The sequence below is a fragment of the Charadrius vociferus genome, unplaced genomic scaffold (genome assembly GCF_000708025.1).
Source record: "Charadrius vociferus isolate BGI_N301 unplaced genomic scaffold, ASM70802v2 scaffold593, whole genome shotgun sequence".
Classification (NCBI taxonomy): domain Eukaryota; kingdom Metazoa; phylum Chordata; class Aves; order Charadriiformes; family Charadriidae; genus Charadrius; species Charadrius vociferus.
In genome coordinates, this window is record NW_009647739.1 from 1,104,978 (window position 1) to 1,121,647 (window position 16,670).

The 16,670-nt window shown below is 47.0% G+C and overlaps 2 protein-coding genes across 4 annotated transcripts in view; one reads left to right on the top strand and one right to left on the bottom strand.

The window, feature by feature from the left end:
* Positions 1-10,106, top strand: part of MPG (N-methylpurine-DNA glycosylase) — an 11,382-nt gene extending 1,276 nt beyond the window's left edge. Inside the window, exons 2-3 of the mRNA XM_009881916.1 lie at positions 2,456-2,660; positions 9,594-10,106. Of these exons, the coding sequence (XP_009880218.1) occupies positions 2,456-2,660; positions 9,594-9,988 (600 nt within the window). The 3' untranslated portion in view covers positions 9,989-10,106. The remainder of the gene's footprint in view (positions 1-2,455; positions 2,661-9,593) is intronic.
* Positions 10,107-12,641: 2,535 nt separating this feature from the next.
* The window catches only part of NPRL3 (nitrogen permease regulator-like 3 (S. cerevisiae)), a 46,470-nt gene continuing 42,441 nt past the window's right edge, over positions 12,642-16,670 (bottom strand). For all 3 annotated transcript variants that reach the window (XM_009881918.1, XM_009881919.1, XM_009881917.1), the window contains one exon: positions 12,642-12,848. In XM_009881918.1, coding sequence (XP_009880220.1) covers positions 12,683-12,848 — 166 coding nt within the window. In that variant the 3' untranslated portion in view covers positions 12,642-12,682. The remainder of the gene's footprint in view (positions 12,849-16,670) is intronic.

The following is a 16,670-nucleotide window of genomic DNA, read 5'->3' on the forward strand; positions in this document are numbered from 1 at the left end:
AGTCTGGGACCTCCTGAACACAATTGCAAAACGTGTTTTTAGTTTCACTGCTATGGTCTTATCTTCTCTGAGTCTTTTTTATACCTTTATTGTCTGTGGGGTGCACAGACTCTCTGGGTTTTCATTGGTTTAGATAACTTTAGGAATTTGTTCCACAAACTGTTGATTTTGGCCTGTCTTGCTGTGTCTAGCTTTTTTATTTTTTAAGGATATTGTCTTGCTTGTAATTGACGCCTTTGCTCTGCTGTTCAACCCTGCTGTGTGCTTTTTTTTTTTGGTCTGTCTTAACCTCTCTCTCCGATATGTCGTGTGTGTTTGCTATCTTTATAGACATCCTGCTAACGGCTTGCCTTTCCAGCTTTAACCTTTGGCTGCCTCTTTTAAGTTCTTCCTAACAAGCTTCCTCACTCTATGTAGTTTCCTCTTTTTACTGGTAAGCAGAACTCTGATAGATTATTTTTGGACCTTAATGCTTGTGGAAGGATGCTGACCTTTATACTTCATGGTCATGATACAAAGTTGTTTTTCAGGGATAAGTCTTTGGAAAAGATGTTGCATTTTGCTCTGGATCAGTTGGAGAGTTTAGTCTTTTCTTGTGAGATCCCCGATTACTCGCTCTGCAAAGCATTTGATGGTGTCTAAAAAACCAAAGCCTGTCCCCTGTCATACTGCGATATTTACTTGGTCTCTATGAGGATACCTGAAGTCTCTCAGAGCTGATGCATTTTTTGTCTTAATGACTCCAACATCCTTACGCGTTCAGTTACCCTGGACAGATGATATTTTAGTCCTAACTCTGTGCTTTTCCTATTTAGGCATAGAATTACAAGCCAGGCAATTTCTATGTTAATTTTAGATTTTCTTTAAAGTATAACCCCTAGTCTCCCATGACCCAGTCTATTCTGTCATTTCCTTACAATTATAAATATAATGTTAATTTAGTGTTTCATTCATTGTCTTCATTCTACCAAATTTTGGAGGTGCCTGGTACATTAATATTGTTTACCTTAAACATGATACCTGGGTTTTTAGAAACAAAAAAATACCCCAAAACATACACACAATAAATGGCAGCTCAAAATGAACTGTCGTAACACCAAGATACATCCTTAATGAGAACTAAAAACCTCTATAAGATAGTTTACTGTGAGGTATTCTGAATGATCACCACTTTTAAACTGTTTTAACTGTGAATATTTGGTGTGTCTGAAGAGTCAGGGAAATGCCTGCATGCTTTTAAAAGCATAACCTAACCATTGCATTTCATCATACTGAAAAAGAAATGTGGCCACATGGGTGTGCTTTTGGGGTGTTTACAGACAGTTGCTAAACACCAGTGCTTTTTCTGAAGTCACTGCATTTTTCACAAAAATAATAAACTGATTGTTTTCAACAATTTGAGAAGTGCTGTAGGGAAACCATGATATACTGGAGTTGCAACATTTGAAACTGGCTTCTGGAGCATCCGTACTGGATCAGGTCAATAACTGCATTAGCAATCCAGCACAAACATCTGTTAGGTATTAAGCTTTGTTTCTTGAAGGTCATTTTTGAACGGCTGGTTTTCAAATATGGAAGCACTGAATATATCAGTATAATTAAACTGATAGCTGTTGCCTAAATGAGACTATACTGCAGTATTTCTTAAACACACAGGAAGTAAAATAAGAAGTTTAGAGATCGGGTCAAACCACAAAAAACTTTGTATGAAATTTAGTGATTGTTTTATTTTTGAAGAAAATCTTTTCACTGTCATGTTTTGCTCCCCCTCCCCCCCCCTCCCCAGCATCTGCTTTGTTTTATTTAAGGAGGTACCAGCAGCAAGGAACACACTGTAATGCCAAAGATCTGTTGTTGTCTGCCTGAAGCCAATTTCCAGCTCTCCTGCGCTGCCCCTCTCTGTGGTGCAGAACATACAGAAATAGCGTTGATTCACTGGCTATGATTATCTCTATGGTTAGGGACTGGGGCTTGTTTGAAACATCTCTATGGAAAGAGACTATCTAATCATAGTAGTTATTTAATTGTGCCACTGTCGTATTTATTCTGATCTAAAGAACATACATTCATGATACTTCGAAGTTGATGGTGGTCCTTTTTTGCCTTAAACCTGGTGGATTGGGGTGGAGAATACAGAAAATAATCAGAAAAGCAACTCTGTGGGCTTCATTGTATATGGGATCATAAATGGGTTCTTTATGATACTGCCACATCTGGATGCTCCAGGCATTTTGCAAGGTGAATGGTAGGTAGGAACTTTTTGTACTGGGCTGTGGGCTGGACAGTAGAAGCTGTAAAAGTTCACGTTAGCTTATGGACTGGACTGCTAGATGGAGAGGAGAGTATGTAGTACCATCGGGTCCTTTTTTCCGACTTCTTTGTTTCCACAGCTCTTGTGTGCTGGTTATTTTGTACAGAGGGGTTGCTAACTGATGCACTCTGACCTCTCTTTCAGATTTTAGTTCGCAAACTTCCTGATGGCAGAGAACTCTGGGGGAGGATTGTTGAAACAGAAGCTTATCTGGGTGGGGAAGATGAAGCTTCTCACTCGAAAGGTGGGAAACAAACTCAACGAAACGCAGCAATGTTCATGAAACCAGGAACCCTGTACGTGTATCAGATCTATGGGATTTATTTCTGCGTGAATGTTTCCAGCCAAGGTAAGTTGAGGTTTAATGCCTATAGCATGGGGCTGATACTTCAAGCTATGCTTGCTGTGTTGTAGTCATGTCTGAGCTCCCTATGGGCTCTGTGAAGTCAATGACTTGCTGTCACAATCCTTCCTTGGGATCTGGGTTTTGGCATTGTGAACAGTATGGACAGGCACCATATTAACTTTGAATGCTACCAGCACGGCCCATCTCCAGCTGCACTGGGACCAGCCCGGTGGGATTTTCATCCCAGCTGTGAGCTATGTGAACTGTTCAGGCACGGAAATAAAGACCAAGGACTGGAGAAGAATCTTGACAGGATGGAGCTTTCAGTTTTGATGACCTGGGCTGCTGCCTTATTCATCTGATTCAGTGAACTTTGTTCCTCCAAAGTGGTGCAGTCTAATGACAGTCTGCATCTTGGTGTCTGTTATCGTGACAAGAAACTCTTCTGTCTCCTACCTTGATCTTCAGAAGCTGTAAATCTTGGGGAAAACAAAAGGTCTGAGATGTGCTAAGCTTAAGCAAGTAGGCACTGCAGGAGAATTTTAGCTGCTTTGCTGTATCTTAATACAAAAAAACCCAACCAAACAAAACCCAAATCAAAATACCCAGACTGTTACAGAATCTTCAGTCTTCTACTGTTCTCAAGATAATATAATCAACCCCTAATCAAATGATTCTGGAATTTACTGAGACTCTCCTTTCACAGCTCCTCTTAATGTGCAAGCATTACTTCTAAAACTTGGGGTTTTTTTCTTTCCCGTAAAAATGACAGCATTTGCCTTGCAATAAAGCTATTGGTTAATGAGACACCTTGAAATGGCAGCAGATATTTCTTAGATAAATACTCGTTTTGTTAAAAAAAAATTCTCAAAAATAATTCCTTTTCTTTTTTTGCCATTTCAAAGATACAGCTTAAAAAAAACCCCAAGAAACAAACCACTGCTTGTATCTTCCTAAGTGGAAAGCAAATGTAACAGTGACCATTAATCCTCAGGTTTTGACCTTTGGAGAGGAGCCAGGCAGAAAACCAGTGCCAGGTTATTCTGGGGGGGGAAGAGCCTGTCTTACTAAATGGAGGTCTGGAGTCTGGGGGATGAACATATGTGAATTTCATTAGATGGTCTCTGCCAAGTCTGCTCAGATAATGAAAGCAGAATGGTTCTTTATTCAGGATGGGCTTCTTAGTGCTTGAAATATTAGGAATAATATTTTTTTATTAAAAAAAAAGATGTTTGGCCTTTGAATTTTGAAAGATTTCTCTGAAATTTATACTTTGGGAAATTTTCCCTTACGTACCTGAGTTTAGTTTTGTAGCATATCAGTTAAAGGGCTTGCAGTTGTGATGGATTCAGTTGGATTTTTTGTTACAAACTCATTCTCCGTTGGCCTGTCATACATGTAGCTACGCTGCCACCAAGCACAGCTGTCACTGCCAGCTTTGTCAGGAGCGCACTGAAGGAACCAGCGTGACTGTGCATGTTGTGTGTCGCAGATGTATCTACATAGGTAGGATTTACTCCTTCAGTATCTTCACCCACGTGCAGATGCGTTGGAAGAAAGAATCTGAGGGGAAATCATACCCGAAGTGCTTTTCTCATCTTAACGTAGATGGAGAAGCAGCCTGTCCCGTCATTTGGTCTGAGAGAAGGATTGAGGAAGTTGTCTTTCATGGTGGTAGTTATGCACCTGTGTAGAAGGCAAAAGCACTTAATTCTCTGGACAAGGGACAGATCTTGGAAACCTTGTTTTGAATCTGGCTGCAGCTGTGCAGAAAACACAAGGAAACACTGGCAAGAAAAATGTCTGTTGTGTCTTAGTAGCACAGACCACGCTCTGTTTATAGCCTGAACTTCCCATGTAATCAATTTCATCATCTTTGTGCGGGGAAATTGACGCAAAATATCTAAGAGCTTCAGGGTCTCCTTGGGAATGCTGCGAAAACCTGAGGACTGCCCAGGAGACTATAAAAGAAATTTGAATATATTCTTTCTGAAGGTGTCACTTGGAAAGACTGAACGTAAATCACTGAGAGAACACTAAATGCTTTTCCTTTTCAAAGGACGCGTCTCCAGTGACGTCCCAGAGCCGCATCACTCTCTTCTTGGATTTTGGCAGTGCAAAGCTGCAGAGCACCAGGAGTTAAACAGTGGAGAATGTGGGATGATTGCATCTATTCCCATGTATCAGTTTCTGCCTCCTGTGATCTCCCAGGATCGTTCATATTCCCCTCTCAGCTGTCTTCTAAGCTGAAGGTTTCTACTCTACTCTAGTTATTCCTTCTTAGGCTTTTGCTCCAAAGCCAGTCCGTAACTTTCATCATCCCGGTTGCCTGTCCCTGAATCTCTTCGTCTTGTTACATCTTTCTGTAGGTGGAGGGGAGGAGCAGAACAAGTCTAGACATGCACACAGATTTCAGGGCAGCAGAGCAACTTGCATTATATGAGTAGTTGGAGTTTACATCTGGGAGTACTGTATGGTGTTGCTGCAGCAAATCAGAGCAGGGGAGAAGGGAAAGGGTCTTCGGGGGTTCCCTGATGTCTTCAAACACACACAAATTGACCCTGTCTTAAGCCATTTCAATTTTGACCCAGATGCATGTTAGCAAAGTTCATACCGAATGACATGAGAATTAGGGGAAAACCTGAGGTTGATTTCAGGAGAAATTGGTTCTAGAGATTTTCCAAATTACTCTTGAAAAATGTTTCTGTTTGGCCTTTGGGTGGTTTGTGTCAAAATACTCATGCGATCATACATTGATTTTTAACAAAGCATTTATTTCTGGAGATTGTTGGAACAAGCACATAGATTTAACTGAGATCTACTGTGTTATTAGGTGGTTCATTAAAGTTAGCACAAACTAATAGTCACAAATGAATTCTTAGCTGGCTTAAACTGTCTAGTTCTGTAGTGCAGGCAATTCCTTGTGCTGCTTAAATTACAGGATCCTTGTGGGCAAGCGGTTCGTATAACCAGTATATCTTCTTAAGTACTGGCAGTGACTGCTTTCCTGCTGCTCCTCAGATGCTTGAACTGAGTGACCGTCGAGCTGATTTGGAGGCACTAGCTTGATAAAAGCAGCCATCCTTTCACTGGCGAGAGATCAGAGTGCTGGACTGTCCCTGGGTTGCCTGTGTTTTGCTACCTTCTTGGCACAGACACTGCACAGGGCTGACCCAGACACGCTGGTGGGACCAGGCAAGCAGCAGGAATTGGACTGCTGCAGCAGACTTTGTTTTAAAAAGTAGTTTAGCACTGACTTGAATCATGCTGGGGCTGCCTTGGTCCCTAATCAGCTCAGAATCCGAGGCCCGTATGAGATGTGCAAAGCTTTATATGCTCCTGCTACTTGCTCCCTTCTGCTCAGCTTGTGAAGAACGGGGTATCTGGCCCAGGACTCTCTTGTTCTGACACGTAACCTTGTAGCATTGTCTGTTTCAATACCAGCTGGAATAAACCTCTTCTGTTTTCTATATTTGGCTTACGCTGGACTCAGGCTCAGCACTGTCACTCGGGGATAGGAAAAGGTGTGTCGCCAGCAGAGCTGTGCTGGCAGAGGTGCTTGGTAGAGCAGCGACAAAAGCACAGGTTTTACCTTGAGAGCCGCCACCACTGTAGTGTCCTCAGCAGTGTCCCCCAGCCCGGCCTGATGCTGCCAACAGACATCAGAAGCACTTCAGCTGTAGCCTGGTGTCTTGCCACTTTGCTGGGGCAAGCACTTGTGGCTGTTAGCACAGTCAGTCAAGTTCACCTGATTGTATCATTGTGTTCCTAAAACCATAATGAGCTGAAGGGGGGTCTCAAATACTTTTTGTCACCGAGGAAGGGAAATCTTTGTGCACATTGCTGTGAGATAAAGCTGCATCGTGTGAGATTTTACTGTGAGAGGTCTTCCCATCACTCGGTCAAATACTGCTACTGCCTAAAGCCATGGCGGGCATCACTACATTGGTTTTTTGGAGAAACAGAGGAAGAAGAGTTTATAGAAAAATATACCCAATGTCTTCCAGTGTGCATGAATCCTACAGTGTATCCTGGCAGCAGCACAATAATTTTAGTACAAAGAGCCTTCCTGGGGGTTACGAGGGACGTTGGGCTTCCCTCGCTTTGGGAAGAGGGTAAAGTGCCAGTCAAGTGTCTCTTTGACTTTGCTGTGATTTCTTTCTCTGGGATTTGCCAAGGTGTGTCTATTGCTGCCAGATCTGAAAGAATGGCTTACAAAATCGAGATCCCAGTGATGCTCTACCCAGGCCCAGGGTCACACTGCATGGACTTCCCCCTAATGTTCAGATCCTAGACTAGGACTTGGAAGGAAGTGTTTTGGGAGCAGTGAGTCAGACGGGTGGAGAGAGGAGAAAATTTTCTTCTCCCCAGTGGCCAAGCGCTGTTGCCAAGAATGAGAGCTGGAGCTGTTCCAGGGAAGAAGCAGCGAGCTGCACAGTGGGAGTGTGGGACTTCCCTATCATTTTATGATTTCTAGCTGTTCAGGGAGAGAATTGGCCTCTGTATTGTTAGATCCCAGCTTTTAGCTTTGAATGCTACTTGTTCTATGGAGTGACTCTTAGGCATGGGAGGTAGATATTCAGCGTCTCTGGTCTGGCACGGCTGCTGCTGGCGTGTCAGCAGCTGTATCCATGTCAGGCTGATGCTGACGCCAGATAAGCCCCGAGAGCGACCTGATGCAGGCTGCAGAAAGGGAGGAAGGCAGGCTGAAGCACCCTGGCAGGCAGGAGATGAGCCACAAGGATTCATCTACTCTTTGGTGGTCACAATAAAACTTCTGATGTGCAGGTATGCTCGGGAGGACCCAAACATCAGCCATGGGGTGTGGGGACAGGAAGGAGTAGAGAAGGCAGTAGTTCATCACGGCATCCCTGCACTCTTATCCTGCTTGCTGTCTCCACCTCTTCCCAAAACTCTTGTGGCCGCTGACTGAGAGCAGAGAGTGGTGTCTGCGTCGCGCACGGCTAGAAAGAGCGGGAAAAATTTCTGGTGGAAATGCAGAAAGAACAGCCAGAGAGAGAAATACCAGCTACCCCTTGCCCTGGCTCTGCGGATGCTCTGGGAGCACCTGCAGTTTCTCTGACTGCTTGTCTCTCTTCACATGAACTCCCAAGGACTCAGTTCAATTCAAGTCTAACCACAGTTCCCAGTTGCATTTGTGACGGATGGAAGCAAGTAGTGTAATTAGTGATTGCTCAGAATCCCACAGTTGTTCCTGGCGAGCGCAGCAGTGTCCCAGTGTGAAGGGTGTTTCTTTGTGCATGGATGAAAAGTAGAATTAGGACATGGAGCATGTTCTTAAAAATCTAAAATGACCTTTGAGCTCTAAATCACTGTAGTACAGGGAAGCAGCTTTTGGTTGCCAGATTAGCATCAATTCCCTTCCTTAGAGGAGGGAGTGCCTGGGAACAGATTGCTGACAGCTGTTGGAAGTAAGACTTCACCAACTGTGCCGAGGGCAGCAGGGACTCGGAGCAGGTTCAGGGCAACAGGCACACCTCGCAAAGCCAGAAATCAGGTCCTCAGTTGACACACTCAATTGGGAGCCCAGGAGGGTAACTTAGTGTAGGATTTGTGCAAAGTATGAGAGGGATTCTATTTTTGGAAATCGCAGGTCCTTAAGGATCTGTAAGTGCCAACAGAGAAAGCCTTTGCCAGGCGTGAGCGTGGCTCCAGATGTTTGAGGCTGGAGAGGGAGAGGGGATTTTTGTGCAGCCGCAGCACCGAGCACACAGATGCTGGCGGGGAGGAATGCTGTGGGCGGCCCCAGCACAAGGGGTGCTGTGTGGGGCAGCACACAGACTGCTTCACCAGGCGCTCTCCTCGCCCACTCAAGGTCATGAGAAGACCTTCCTTGCTGTCCAGTGGAAAATACCAAGGAAATGTTTATGTCCCACTTAGGCTGGAGATCCTTGTCACAGGGGAACGTCTGTGCTCAGAGTCGCATCTTTGCTTCACTGTCACCAAAATCAGGGAGGGCAGCTGGTCACAACAGCTGTGGGCGGCTGGAGTTTCCTAAGGCTCCTGACAGGGTGGCAGATCACATTTGAGAAGAGAATCTTTCCTTTTTCTTCACTTCTTGTCATAGAAGGGTCTCTGCTGCACTGATGCTCCCAGCGCCATGCATCCCACAGCCAGACACAGCGCAGCCCTGTCCTCCCCCAGCTCCCTGCCTTGCGAGAACTTCCCTGGCACAAGGGTTCGGGTCACTCTCCATTGCAGCTATGTAGTTACCCAAAGCCACGGCCATCCCACCTGCTGCTACATCCCCAGTTGCGTGTTTGAATTAGTACCGCCTGCAGGCAGGGCTCCCTCAGCAGCAGCACAGACAGCGGCTGCTCCCCATGCCTGCGGCTCCCTCCCAGGTTTCTCTTTGTCCAGCCCAACTCTGCAAGCTGCCTCTTTCTGCTGGCAGCATCCGGACTCATTCCGCCTCTCCTTTGTTAGCTGGAGTTCTTGTAATCAGAGTTTATTATAAATCCACTGGGGTTGGGAGCAGCTTCGGACAGCCATGCCAAAACTGAACCATATGTGTATTTATTCCTGAACATTGTGCTGACATAAGAAAAACCTCTTGCCCTCTGGCAAGCCTGGGAGCAGCAGCTAGACTTAGTAACATCAAGAAGTGGGGTTGGGGAAGAGCAAGTCAGTACTGATGACTAAAGGACACAGAGCTACGGGGCACAGGACATTCAGAAGAGGGAAGGGAGTGCACTGACCACGGGTTAGTGGCTGACTCCAGAGCCTGGCGCTTGAAGCGAAGTCGCCCGAGAGAAGGAGAGACTGCGGTTGGGCGCTGCAGGCAATTCCCTGCTCCAACAGGCTAAGCTGAGCCACGGGCCCAGAGCTGAAGTGCTCCTGCTAGCGGAGGGGCTGAAAGCTGAGATGTTCTTGACAAACAACCCTGTACTAACACTTGGTTCTTGTTCTGCACAGGGGAAGGGGCTGCAGTCTTACTTCGCTCTTTGGAGCCTCTTCAGGGTTTAGATGCGATGAGAGAGCTGCGCAGCGCTTCAAGGAAAGGACCCACAAAGCCGCTGAAGGACTGGCAGCTGTGTAATGGGCCCTCCAAGCTCTGCCAAGCATTTGGGATTGATAAGGCTTTTGACCAAAGGGACCTGACTCAAGATGCAGCCATCTGGATGGTACCTGGACATGACCTACCAGGGGAGCAGGACGTGATAACCACAACAAGGATTGGTATTGGCAACAGGGGAGAGTGGGCACAGAAACCTCTCAGGTTTTATTTACGAGGAAACAAATTTGTGAGCGTTGTAGACAAGAAAACAGAGAGAGAGATGGCAGCAATGGAACACTTCTCTTGCAGCTGAAGAGTCTTGCAGCTGTGCCACTGGCCAGGACTTGAGCTGCACTCTGTATGATAGCCTCGAGCTATGGCATGGCAGCAGTGAGGGTAAACATAGTACCATGGAGGTTTTTAACAATAAATGTACTTTATCACAATGAACGAGGAAAGGTGGAATTTTATTTGTGGGACAGAGTGGCGTGGGTCTCACTGTCAGAACTGAGGCTGGTTTTGGATGATGAAGGCCACTTTCTCCCTTGTGAATTGATCCAGGCTCAATTAAGGTGGAAAAGTGATGAAGATTCACAGCTCCGATGTGCTGTGCTGCTCTCATCACCCCTTGGCCCCAGTAGAGGCCATCACTTGGTTGCTGCAGGGGAACAGTCAGCAGACTGGATGTCAGCAGAGCTGACTTAAAGGATGGCAGCTGGGTTTGATCAGCCTGGGGAAGAGGAGGTAAAGGAGGGACCTTAGTGTTGTGGACACCTACCTAGTGGGACAGAGTAGAGAAGACCGGGCCAGGCTTGGACAGGATGAGAGGCAATGGGCACAAGCTGGGAAACAGGAAATTCTCATTAGCTCTATGGAAAAAATTTTCACCATGAGGGTGGCCAAACACTGGAACAGGGGCCCAGAGAAACTGTGGGATCTCTGTCCTTGGAGACACTCAAACCTCCACTGGACAAGCTCCAGAGTGACCTGATCTAACACATTTTCTTTGAGCAGAGATTTGGACAAAAGACCTCCAGAGACCCCTGCCAACCTATAGCAGCCTATAATGTCCAGCCTGGAGAACAAGAATGTTTGTTGTTTGTGTTCTCAGCTGCTTTTGAGACCGGTTCAAAACTTACCAGTGTGTGAACCCCAACACAGAAAGCACTGATGCTGACACTTCTGTGATGCTGCAGCCTACCGTGAGGTACAGGGGGAAAAAAAACTCTAGGATTTAGGGCAGAACCTGTAGAACTGCAGCCACACTGGCAGGCTGAAGGGTGACAGGGACACCCCCTGTCCCCTTAGGATTCACATGCAAGAAAAAAGCTCAAGTTTTTCAAAACCCTTGTCCCCATCGCATGAAAAAAACCACCTTCTTTGGCCCCTTCTGAACAGCCCTTGTTATGCTGATCTCAGTAGCTCACCTTGAGATGCAGTTGCTGGGGGCTGGTTGGGGCTGGGGCCCTACAGCAATGTTGATCTGATTTTTAGGTTGGGCATTGCTTCTGCTCTTCCATAACATCCCTGCTTGCAGCTGCGGGGGATGACTCACAGAAGGGACCCCGAGTAAGTAGCTGTCATCGGGTATCTGGTGCCCTGTGGACACAGTGCTCCCACGGCGTGACTGTGCGTTGCTGATGGTGGATAAGTTATACAGAGCTCACAGTTTCATCCAGTTTGTGTGGGCACGTGAAGCTGTTCTGTGAGAGCCTGCAACTCTGGGAAGAACTCCAGCTTGTCTGTGTGGTAAAAGGGAAAGTTTTAAGGAGGAGCCTGCTAAGTCTTTTAACAACACACACCCCTTGAAGCTGCCACCATGGAGGTAAGCATCTCCCCCCCTTCCCCAGGTACACAGCACAGAGCAGTGAGCAGCTGGGGGGGGCTATGGCCTCACACAGGCCTGGGGTGAGCTGGCACAAGCTTCTGCTGTCCTCAGGAACAGGGCTGTCGCCTCTTGTTCTAGCCCTGGCCTGGCTGGAGGAGAGGTCCTGAACCAGATCAGGAAGCACAGCCATGTGCAGACCCGTATCTTGTTTTTCAGCTGGAAAGCTTTAACCCAGGCTAGATTCCCAGTCTGGTTCCCTGCAGCCACAGCCGTGCTTGCAGGGAGGGGAATGGAGGAACAAAACAAGCCCTGGGGGACAAGTCTGAGTGCCCTCAGCACCAGCCTCTGGCTGCATGGAACCCTATGTCCGTGCACTTGCCGCTTCGCCAGCCAATTTCAGTCCTGCTCAACAACCAAGATCCCTTCCCACCCCCAGTCAAAAACTGGAAACCCTGCAACCCCACAAACACATGGCTGCTTGGTGACAGCCCTGCCCCAATACGTACTTAGTAATAAGGACACTGGGGAGAGGAAATAGTAAGCTGTAACACAGTGAGCAAGTCATTCTCATTCATGAAATTGTTTACTTGTGATACTTTGCCTTCCTACCTATGTCCTCAGTGCTGCCAGATAACGGTGATCAAACAGAATTCCTCGGTGCCCAGGGACATTTCCCTCAAAGCCAGGCCAACTCCACTCTGCCCTTGAGCACAGGCCGTGGGGCCAGGCTGCTCATGAGCAGCGTTGGCAGCAGAGTCACCCAGCAATCGTGTTGTTGAAGAGCACAGAAAGCACTTCTGATGCACCAGCATCCATCCAACGGTGAAGTACTGTCAGCAAAGTTGCAGTGGAAGTCTTGGCCCACTCCCACAAGCCCTGGGGCGGGAGCAGGCTCAGGGAAGAGCTGTGAACCGGCAGCTCCCGTGCTGTCAACGTGGTGCCGCAGGAATCCAAGCTGAGCAAGCGCACGCTGTCCTGCAGCAGTCCCCAGAGCCCTCGCACAGACTGTCCTCAGCTGTCACCACAGGGAGCAGATGGGAAATTGAGGCACGGAGGGGGAGAACCTGCTGTATGTCACGTGGCAAAAAGGAATTGAATTCACCTCCTTTAGTTTTTAGACCTCTTTTAGACTATCAGTATCAAGAGTGTAGCCGTTTCCCTTCTCCTTTGCCAGTAGAGTCATTTTAAGAGGGACTGAAAAACTGAAATCACGGGGTCCTCGTGGCTGGTCACCACCAGCACGCTGCGGAATTTGTCAAACAGCATCAGCAGCTGGGAGCGACGCATGTTCTCGTTGTACATGATTTCCTCCAAATGGTGCCGGCCTCGGAAATAGTGCAGCAGCCTGAGGGGAAGGAGAGCAAGGGAGGCATGTGGGCCAAAAGCAAGTGCATACAGCAAGAACTGATACTGTCACCCTCAAGGTTTCCTCTCCCATGGGACATAAATTGGAAGGCATCTGGGTTGCGTCCCTCATTTACGTGAAAAGTGAATTAAGTCGGTTCTTACCTTAAGCATGCCTAGTGGAGACATCCCCTGGAAAAGCAGGGGACTCCCTGGCCTCGGAGCTTTGTAAAGGTTCTCCATCTATCAAAAGGTTTCCTAGCCTGGCACGTTTCCTGAGAGTGTCAATTTTCAACACAGCTTGAACTCCAGAAAGCAAGGAACCACAAGTGCCAAGAAGCCTTGAGAAGGCAGGACGTGGCAGATTTACTTGTGCCCTCTCTTGGCTGGGTCCACACTGCCCTTCCTCACAGCTCTGCATCAGAGCCCCGGGTACCTACACCTGCTTTTAGAATTAAGAGCATATTTTCGATCCCAGCAGCCCAAAGGGTTTGGTAACTACGGGTTGCGCACTCTTGAGGTTTAGTCAGCTTGGGGTAGGTGGAGCAGTTACAGCAGGGAGATGGAAATTTTGGTGACAGGCACCACAGAGAAGTTCTGGGAGTTAAAAAACCCCCAAAGACCCCCAAAACCCTGAAATTCTAAGTTTAAACCACACTGGCTTCTTAATTCCCAGTTCTCTTTAAATAGAGGCAGCACAGATATCCCTTTGCCGGCCACCAACATGCTACAGACAGCAGATGACCTCGGCCCTGCACAGTCACAGCCAGATGTAAGACAAACCCCTGCAGCAAGTCCCCGCTTGCTGAGGACCTGCTCCCCAGGGACCCTTCAGAGTTGTAAGACCGAGGCAGTCCTCCAGACGAAGCTCGAGTTTGCTGCTCAGTCTCTTAATTGTCATAACAACCTCTGAAACACAGGAACCATTCTGCACATGTCACTCAAGTACTCGTACCCATCGAGGCCCAAATGCACATGCCAGAATCACTTCCCCAGCTACTCAGATGGACGTGTGTCCGCATGTGTTACACATCACACTCTGCTCTGCGCTTTGGCAGCTTTTGCTGGTGTTTCCATACCCATCTGCAGCTTAGGGATATGCTGGCCTGCTGCTTCATGCCAGCTGCCAGTAAAAATGAGTGGAGATGACAAAATCTGTTTTCCAATTCATTCATACAGTCTCCATGCAGGAACAGCCCTTGAAAGACACCAAATATCTAAAAAAAAATCTCCGACCATTCCTGCCTATTTTCACATGACAGTAGGATGGGGCCTCTCATGCTCCCCCTGAAGGACTGACGCTTGCCTGGCTGTCTTCTGCTGCTCAGGCGAGGCACTCCTGCCACCCATTACCGTTCACTGGTGCCTGGAAAGGAGTCACTGGGCAAGAAGTCTCCCTCCATCACACCCTTGCTCTGCACAGAGTAGGTTTTACCTCCAGTTCACTGCCATTTGTGTTTCTCTGCTTCCCGATTTGCCATGTCCCTCCTCCCGCCCCACTCTTGTTCCCTAAATGTAAGCCCCCAGCACACTGCAAACTCCCTTCTGCTTCCACGTTCATCTGCCAGCTCTCAGATTGGCACCGTTACGGAGAACATAATTGTTACCTCTCTGTACCTGCAACACAAACAAACAACAGATGGACAAGCTCCCATCATATTTATCTTTCCACTATTTGGGCTGTGCATTTGCCTTTTGCAGTATCTCCCACTAGGTATTTAAATCAGGCTAATTGGCTTCCTCCTTCGGGCCAATGGCAACCAGTGTGCACTGAGAAGTGGCCATTAGCAGGGGCATTGTGGGTTTGTCTGTGCATGTGTCAAAACCAGGCTGTTCCCTGAGGTATTATTAATAGGGAGTTTTCTATCTTGTAACTTGTATTACTGTTCAAAAACTGATTTTGAAAGAGATTTTAAAAGCTATATATTCTCTCCCTTCCATAAAGCTGCTCACTGTGATTGCCCATGCGCTCATCTCCTGGCACAGCTGTCTCCTGTGCAAATGATTACAACCTAGCTTTCAACAGCAACGCAGACTAAGCAGGAGTTTTCCAATAAATAAATCCATCCTATATTCAAAAAGAGTCTGGATTTGTAACTGGTCAAGATGAAATACTTTCCACTCCAATAAAAGCTAGAGAGGATATTAAAGAATATCACAAAAATGCCGGCTGGAAGACGCCTCCAAAGTCTAGTCCAGCATCCTGCTCCAGCAGGACTATTGCCAATGCTGTAGCTTTTTCTAGCCAAGTTCTGAAACCCTCCAAGGATGGAGATCCCCCCACATGCCTGGGTGATCTGTCCTGGGCTGCACCACCCTGCCGGGGAAGAAGTTTTCCCAAAAGTCCAACTAGAATCTACAAAGCTGTAACTTGGGGCTCACAAGTCTGGTGCAGATGGGCACCACCTTCACCTTTTGAGCGACCAACATTTATAGGACCCAAACAGGACATAAGACGGCACTTCTTGGGACAGTAACACTGCATTTGAGTCCCTCTGAAGCTGCACAGATATGTCTGTTGACAGAAGTGCACTTCCAGATTGAGATGCAATGATGGCAGATTATTGCTTTCCATTGCTCGTCACTGTTCTCCCCTCTTCAAGTTACAAGAGCTGTCCCCTAACAGCAGTGTAGTGTTCTTAAACACTAAACCCCAAAAGGATTACCTCAGACTAGCCATTCAAACAAAATGAGCTTATTTCTGGCCAAGGAGACATCCCTTCCACCAGCACTGCTTGAAAATGGAGCAGAACAGTCCACAGCTAGTGGCCCCAATGAGCATTTCTCTGTGGAGGAAAAGAACTCCATCTCCCAACCCAAGAGCAAGACAAAAAAATCCTGAAAGTGACTCCACACCCATGGCTTGGGAGAGAAGCCATTAGTGAAGCCTCAAACTGTCTTTAAAAGCGCTGCTTAATGTGCAGTGAGGAAGGCTTTGTGTACATTACTGAAGATCTTGCTCAAGAAGAGCCTGTCTCCTTTCTTAAGTTTACTTCTGGAAGGACATGCCATCCCTCCTCCAGCAGCACCTAAGGAAAAAACTTGGATTTCAATTCCCATTCAATGTTACGAGGGTTAACGCAGCCAGTGCTGGAGCCATGCTTCAGTATTCCTTATTTCCCCTTAAGGTTTCTGCCTTGCAAATACCGGCTGTGCATAGCAATGGACAGGCACAAGCTCTTTCTGCCATCTGTTTAATGAATAACAGGCGTTCAGAGGCATAGACGCAAGAAAAGGTATCGGGCTGAACTTTATTGCTCTGCTGAAAATAGCCCATCCCTTTGTGTGCACACAAAACTACGCTTGGAAGGGCAGTTGCAGTATATTTAGTGCACTATGCGTTTATAGCAGGAATTTGTTCTGGGAGGCAGCTGACACAGCAGAGCCGTTTGCCATAGCACAGCCCTCATTAGGCTGCTATTCCTCAAAATGAAGCAAAAAGAAGAGCCGATGCAGTAGCCTGTAGCAGGGTAATGGGGGAGATCAGCTCCTGCACCACAGCGGCTTCTCCACAATTGTTTACCCTTTCATTAAGAGCAATAGGTTTACACAGACACTCATCTCTGATTGTTTATGGCACAAAAAGAGAGAAAATACACCCACAACCTCCAAATTCTGATGTCTCATAAAACCACCGGTAACCAAGAGCATCTTGCATAAACATTTCTGTTTGTACACTCCAGCATCCTACCGATAGCACCCATTTGTTTATCGTATCTTCTCTCTTCCTCCCTGTCGACTTACGAGTAAGCTATGCAGTTGCCAATTCAATCTATAGTAGAGAGGAAATTCAGACTTAGCAAAGCCAACCCAGGGATCTGCA